This window comes from Morone saxatilis, unplaced genomic scaffold (genome assembly GCF_004916995.1).
Source record: "Morone saxatilis isolate NCDOM2014 unplaced genomic scaffold, NCSU_SB_2.0 Contig10, whole genome shotgun sequence".
NCBI classification, from domain to species: Eukaryota; Metazoa; Chordata; class Actinopteri; family Moronidae; genus Morone; species Morone saxatilis.
Window position 1 is genome coordinate 17,397,688 of NW_023339652.1, and position 8,081 is coordinate 17,405,768.

Genomic DNA, 8,081 nt, shown 5'->3' on the forward strand with positions numbered 1-8,081 from the left:
GGGGGGGGTCGGCGCACGGGCGGGCGGCAGCGGGGTTTCGCAAAGTGGGCACTCAGCAGGCTGAAGCGATATCCCGATTTGGTCCACATACATACAGGAGAGGAATCGGAGACCAAGCTATAACGGGGAAATCAACTTGAAGCCCATATGTAAAAATAATCTTCACGGAGCCTTTAGGACCGATGTGCTCTCTAATCTGTGCGCGCCTGGAGACCTGTTAAATCATTTGTCACACGATAAAGGAGATCCTCTCCGTGCCAGCGGGGGTTCCGGGGGGAGAGCTGGAGTCAAATAATGTTCAATTAGGAGATTTGATATGAGATGTAATCAACGCCCCTGGATGTGCTGTCTGTGCGTCCTACAGCGGCCTCTGTGCGCCAAAATCAAAGAACCCTGCGTTCTGACGCGCAAAAGGTGGAGCGCACAGCGGTGTCCACTCAGTGCTGCTGACCTACAGTACAACAGGTTTACTGTACGGCGAGGAAGAGAGGAAACTTTTCTGGGTATTGCTATTACATGAACAGAAACTGAATCATTCCCAAGCAGAGATGATAATCCCATAATGCTGCTGCTGGAGACAGTGTGTCTGCAGACTCTGGGGTTGATTTTATCATGCTTATGGTCTTTTTAAATACTCATATGATACTTCAGCATCTGAAATGGATAGTGTAGCATCAACGCTCTAGTGTCCATTGGTATCATTGGTATAAGGTCTGTGTGTCTGCCTGTAGGTGATGATGTGAGAGCAGAGGAAACCTCATAGAGGAGTTCAGGGGCTGCTGGGATATAACGAGATGGAACATGAGATACGGCAAGCATACCGGAGAATCATCCACACCAGCATGAAACCAAAGCAGACGCGCTGTCACATTCTCTGATCAGGAGGCATTTTTCTGCACATCCACCGACTCTGTGTGAGTCACCAGTGTTTCTGCTGGCGGCCGTGGACAATTGATATTTCTAATCCCCACAAAGAACTTCCACTTCAAGGAACCTATAGTGTGTTAAATGGCTAAGGCATGACTGTACTGTCATAATATTACTGTAAGAATATAATCAAATTAGTGTAGAGGGTTACATCAGAAGCCTTTTGCATGTCAGCAGCTGCTAAACAGATCAACAATTGGACTTTCACTATATCCTGACAGTAGAACCATGAAGAACAGAATTAAATCTGTGAAACAATAAAGGTGTCCTCCTGGCTCCTCCCAGTGCTCCTAATGGAATTGGATTGGTTGTTTGCATTCAGGCCCGGTGGATTCTTGCATGCCGTTAGGGTCGTTATAGTGAAAGTTTCAGCAAATATGACAATAAAAATACTTTTATAAAAGTTCCCCACTGCTGTATGTGGGAAAAAAGGCAATAATAATGGCAAAATTCATCTTTTCCCTTTAAGTAGTAAATATTTTCCTTTCTTTTGGTTTTAATAAAACCAAATATGTATAAATATATTGAAGTGGTAACCCTTCCCTTTGCCACAAACTGGGCAGCACATTTAATGAAGGCAACAAATCCAAAAATGAGCATTAAGCCTTGTTATTACACCAAATAAGGAAATATTTATATTACATATGGCTCTACATGAGCAAATATATAATGTACAGTCTGTTTTCCCAAGACCCCAAGCAGAACATTAGGGTTAAAGGGTCAGTTCCCCCCAAATTACAGATTTAGCGTTGGTTTTATCTGCTTAGGGTCTGAAGACGAATCCAATTTAATTTTTGGTGCAAAAATGACATCCAGTGAAACAGTGTCCCTGTATCCCTGGATACCCTAAGACATAAGCAATTTTTTTTTCTTAATAATTTGGGTGAACATACCCTTTCAGAATTTAATAAGATTCTGAACACCAGAGGGACCTGTAGCGGAATATAATTTTGTCAAGAATGACATAACTGTACCCTGTAGCAAGAACACTGAACAGAGTGAGACCTCTCCTCTACTGTACATCATTAAATGAGCTTCCAGGCAGGGAATTGATTGTAAAAATTGAACTAAGACTCCATTAAACCCCTGTCAAGGACCCCTGGATCCTGCTCTCACGGTTGTGCCAATCTCTGCCGGCATTGCATCAGCTTCTGCCCGACACACACATGCAGGTCGGTCACACACACAGTGGATGCTGTGTATTGTTGTGGTGATGACAGGGTGCTGCATCCAGGACACTCTGATTGAAGAGGAGATGTGTGAGGCAGGCTGTTTGTGCAGGAGCTGGGATATACGTTTTAATGCTGTGTGTTTACGTGTGATTACACAGCTGAGACGGATACTAGTGTGTGTGTGTGTAGGTGTGTGTGTGTGTTAGTGTCATTGACTTCCTTTGCAACACGTCTTCTTATCTGTATCTCACTCTGTTTACCTTCTTTCTGAAATGACTTCATTGCTCATTCCGTAATCCACCATTTATTCTTCTCTCTGTCTTTCTCACACACACACACACACACACAACCATTGTTGTCCATCAGATAAAGTTCCAGGCAAGCGTCTCCCTGCTTCAGGCATGTTTAGCAGTCCTGGGAATCCCGTCTGGCCTCCCAGTGTAAACTCTCACCTCTCTTCCAGGACTCGCGGGGTCGTGACCTCTTGTAAAAGAGACAGAGGAGGGAGGGAGGGGGGATTGCACAGTGGTATATCACACTGTGGGCTTAACTAACACACACCGAGCAAGGCTTAAACTTGTAGTATATTCCAAATAAAAATGGATTTGACATGTCGGTGCCGCACAGAGTCAGCTTTATGACCAGAAAGGAACGCCACATTTGGCTTGACTCAGAGCGTGAAAATAAATTTTTAAGGAAAGACTTCATTTTGACTTCTCTGCTCCCACTGCAGCTCACAAGCTCTGCCGTGGACACCAGAGAAAGAGCAGACCTGGTGTACACTGGCAGCAGCCTGCTGGGAGCACGCCAAATTAGCTTCAGTTTGGAGCGTACTGCTGGTCTTACCCAAAGCAGACAGAAAGCAGGTGTAGTGACAACATTATGCACGCCAGTTCTCATGCTCAATGTCCAGTTGGGTCATTTGTACCTGTGTGTTACAGGAATATGCCAGCTTTTTGTTAAATAGTGCTGTCCATCCACTCACTCCTAGTAGTATCCGGCCAAGATATGTGTCATATCGCCAGATTCTAGCCAACACACAGTACACACAGCCGTAAATGGTAGTAAACTTTGCTTTCGGGCGGTTGGTTGGACAAAACAAAACATCTGAAGACATCAACTTGGCTCAAGGAACTTGTGACAGACAAATCGTCACACATCTGACCAGTGTGCGAACTATACCGCGGCTTTCGGGGGGGCCCTCGAACTTAATATTGGGGGGGGGGCACTTGCGTGTGCCTCCAGAGCGAGTAGGTTTATGTTTTTTTTAAGACATGATGACTGAACACATGGCAATAAATAAATTGCACCGAATTTGAGGGTAAGCGGTCCTCAGCCGGTCTTTTTTAAAGTGACGTTTAAGACATAAGCGCCCACACTTTTTCAATGGTAGGAACAAGGAAATTGTAATGTAATGTAATGTTAGGCATGTATCTTTTATTAAAGTGAAATAGTGATGAATCACCCTCATGCGCAAATCATACATTAAAAATAGCCTAATTTTACACATGATCCATGATTATGACAATACAAAAAAACAAAAAACAAAACAAAAAGGAAATGCATGGGAAAAAACAGCATTTTGCCAATATTTTAGAGACCCCCCTGCCAAAATTTCACAAATCATGTTTTCAGGGGAGCTCATGTCTCATTAAGGGGGGCTGAGACCCCCCTTGCTCCCCCGTAGTTCGCACCCTGCATCTGACATTTCATAGACCGAACGTTAGATTTAAGGTCCAGTGTGCACAATTTAGTCACATCTAATGCTTCTAAGGTAACGAAAACCCCAATGATTCTTATTTTCAGGGGATTATACACTAATGAAAACATTGCTGTGAATATCATATTCAGTTTCTGTAAATACATCCTCCTAAATTTTACACACTGGACCTTTAACTGTAATTAAAGTAAGTTGAACACTGTTTGTGTTGGAATAGAGCAGAAATCTCAATATTGCAAAACCTGGATGAATAAGACCAAAGACATCTGCATGGTTAGATATTACTAGGGGTAAGTAATTTGGGTGAACTGATACTTTAATGTGCTAAAGCACCAGCATAGAGTTATCTAGCAGAGACTGGTGATTTTGGGCCATCACGTATTGGTTACTAATTGGGACGAAATCCCCCCAAAAGTTGGTGGAGTCCTTTTAAGAGTTTCGTTTGAAATTGAAATTAAACATCCAGCATTTGGAAAAACTAATCTGAGAAAATGTCTGCTGGCGTCACAGGAAAGCTCACATTAGAATATCACTCAAGTTATTTAAGACGCTTACTGACAGCAGTCCTGTCTCCGCGCCTGAAATATTGAGTCATGAATTTCAGGCAGCAAAAAGCTTTTTCCAAAATGAACTCATAGGGTTTTAAGAAAGCAAATCCCACTTTACAATAGACTGCCACACATACAGTACACATTGCTGTGGACACAAACAGCCTGGCGGTGAAACATAGGTCATTTGTGCCAAATGGGGGTTGTCACGCCTGTTACAGCCAAAAGGGCCAGCTCGTTTAGTTTCGCCTCTGCCCGCTGACAGCCGTGAGCAACGACCTGTGCCCTTCCACCGCTCATCCCGCCTCTCTGAATTCAGCCCAAAGTTACTTTGTGCCTGTGACTGATCCAGTCTGCCTTGTGAGTCTGAGGCTCTGCTGCTCCTTTAAAGGCATTGTAGCTGCCGAGATCAGCGTGGCTAATAAGGCAGTTTGCTCTGCAGGCTACTTGTTTGGTTTCTTTGTGAAGTGCCTCTGGGATGTTTTAGAGTCTGTGTGTGCTGAGATGGCAGCTCTGTTCACCCACTCTGCTGTGTGTTTTTCAGCCTGTGAGCGGTAACCTGTTTGTGTGCACCCAGGCCTCAAAGTCGCGCACTCACATTTCACATCTCCCACAAAGCCTCCGGAGAGCGGCCAACTGTGCCCAGAGACAGACCTGAGTGACCTTATTTGAAATCCCAACATGATTTTTAAAAGCTTTTTTACTCTTTGTTTGCCTGTGTGTGTGTGTGTGTGTGTACGTGTGGGAGAGATTTTGGATGGACGAGGAACAAAGCTATGCTGGTTCGAAGCAAGGAATGGGAAAATAATGAAATATCCCTGCCTGGAATTTCTACAGGAAACTCGAAATTCCTCACCTCCGGTGGTCTATTTGGTCTGTAATGTCAGCTGTAACTGATACTGTAGTGTAGAAAGAGGCTGCTGGGTCACTGGGGTCGGCGACCTCAAACATGGGACCCCGTAATCCGAGAAACGGACTCCAGTCCCCGGACCTTCCAAATAAAGTCTCCAAAATTCCAACAAAATACGAAATGTTTCTATTATGTTTCACACTTGCAATAATAGGGGATGTGTGTGACCAGTGAAATTACCTGCTCTTGTGTATGTTTGTGGTTAAAGGAAACACATGGTAGTGTGTAACAGGAGAGTATGGCTGCAACCATTCTAGAAAAGGCAGACAATAAAGAACAATGTCTGTCGTGTTCTGAGAGAGGTCAGAAACCAAAAGATATTAAATAAAGTGACTAATCCTCACATCACAGAATGTTTTCTGTCAGTCAACTTATCACTAACCAACTGACTGTTTCAGCTCCACTGGAGACTGTAAGTACCTGGGAAGATAGGGTTGCACATCTTATCAACAGCTTCTTCACTTAATCTTATTATATCCAAAAAAAAATTCTTCTTCTTAGGAAGCCCCGAATGGTCATGGATTTGAAAATGTTTTAAATGTCGTTATCTCAGATCACAAATTAATAATTTTGTTATCTCAGGTTAACAAAGCTTGTTTCTCATGGTAACGGTTGAATTTTTTTGTTATCTCAAGAAAACAGAAGGCTGATTTAATAAGCTGAGATAATAAACACCTAATAAGATTCGTAAAAGTGGACTGTGACACACACACTGCTCTGTGGGGGCAGAGCAAAGGTTTTATGAACTTTTACCATTTGTTGTAAGAATGTCCTTATAGTGATATGATATGATGATACAGTGTTCAACTTAAAGGAGGCAACCAGGGGTTAAATTGGGCCAGGGCTCAACCTGGAAATACAGAAATACACTCCTCAATTTTACCACGAGAAAACAAGCTTTGTTATCCTTAGATAAGGAAATAATTAACTTGTGATCTCGAGATAGTGGCATTTAAAAAAAATTGAATCCATGACCATTTATGGCTTCCATACTCCTTTTTTACTGTTTATGTAGATGACCTAACTATTACAGCAAAATAGACACTGGTGCAATCCAAGGAAGCAATCTCTACATTCTCCATGGGGTTAATTTGACACTAAAGACGATGAACAAACATCAGCAACATTCTGATGTTCGCTTAGCAGCTATCACCAAACACCAAGTGCCTCGTCACGCCAGTATGTGGCGGAGCAGAATTCAGCCGCACAACCTTGCAAAAAACAGGAGTGATGTTCTAAAGAACAAGGAGAAAACTAACATAGTGTTTTGGCACCAATGAGTCCTCTACAGAGGCTCAGAGATAAGAGGTGAACTTTTCTCATTTGATCCAGTTCAGTTAGAAGATTTGTATTCATTGACTTTTTTCATGAGCTAAACGATAGCATCGCTGTTCAAATGCACTCATTCAAAGGCCAGCTGTCAAGACAGTTTGTGGTCGGTCAAAGCTGCAACTTCCCGTCTCTAAATTCACTAAAGTTGAACTCTACGTGAAAGTTCACCACTGTGAGCAAATCCACTGATGCTGCTGTTATTAAAGCTGGTGTGACTCAAGAGTCAGTAAGCTTAGACCACCCTTCCTCTCAAATCATCTGTTTGTTTTCCTGCGTCGACATCAAGCATTTTATGACGCTTTAAGCCTGTTTGCTGTGTATCAAAGATCTGTCCTCCTGTGTTAGTGTTCCACACAGAGCCCGTCTGATGTTATCACTCTGACAGAAGAGATGACCCAAACAGATGAAATAAAAGATAGCTGTGTTTGTGTTTGTGCTCCCCCGTCTCTTCAGCCCCCAGCCATTGTCCTCACCCCCCACGTGCGTGTGTGTATTGTGAGAGTGTATCCCGGACGTCCTGTTTGTGTGATCTTAGTGCTGCTGCTGTTTTCCTGCCCAGCTCTGCTGCTAAATCCTGGATCAAACACCCCAACATCGGGGGTGGGGAGGGAGGGACGGATACCCCTGCATCCCAGATTAGCTGCTGCACATACAGCATAGATTGTCACAGAGTAGCACTTACAGACTTTACTATATTACTTGTGACCTCTGCACAGACTGCTACAGTCCCAAACAGGGTAGAATGTGGTCATAATCTGGCTTTAGACCACGTAGAGTCTTCCCCTTTGTAAGCGAATCTCTCTGAGTAATTCAGAGCAGACCGACTGTGCCGCTCCGCCGTCTGGACTCTGGGCCTGGCAGCAGCCGGAGGCCGACGCTGAGGACTCCTCATTTACTCGACCGAGTTGATGACCATCTGCAAGAGCGTCTGGACTTCATTAGAGGGGCGATGAAAGGGCTGCCACAAAGAAGGACACATGAGCACATACACACACACACACACACACACTTTTGGGACCTTGATTCAGACTCTGGACCGGAAAGAGCTTTTACGAGCATTAAGCCAGAAACAGTGAGACATTACCATAGCTCAGAACAACAAACAGGCTTATTCTGAGGAAACAATAGACACACACTGTCTGCCCTTCCGAGTGAACCAGTGTGTGTGTGTGTGTGTGTGTGTGTGTGTGAGGCCACTGCAGACCAATCATCCCCGATAACTTCATCTTGCGCGTCATCAGCAAGGCCTCCCTGCCTGAAGGGATTTACACACATGAAACACGCACACACTCACCCAGTCCCTCACAGCAGACCCAGACCGGTAGAGCTGCACATGGGAAAAAACACTGTCTGTCTGGAGAACAGGAGTCTGCAATCCTCCTCATCCGAGGCCAAGCTATATAAGTGTCATAAAACCGTACGCATTAAGTGTGTGTCCTCGTGTAAAAACACAATTTCAATTCAATTCAATT

At 44.0% G+C, this 8,081-nt stretch overlaps 1 protein-coding gene across 1 annotated transcript in view; it reads left to right on the forward strand.

The window, feature by feature from the left end:
* The window catches only part of chst11 (carbohydrate (chondroitin 4) sulfotransferase 11), an 84,133-nt gene that overhangs the window by 2,424 nt on the left and 73,628 nt on the right, over positions 1–8,081 (forward strand). Inside the window, exon 3 of the mRNA XM_035681192.1 lies at positions 2,833–2,929. Within this exon, the coding sequence (XP_035537085.1) occupies positions 2,833–2,929 (97 nt within the window). The remainder of the gene's footprint in view (positions 1–2,832; positions 2,930–8,081) is intronic.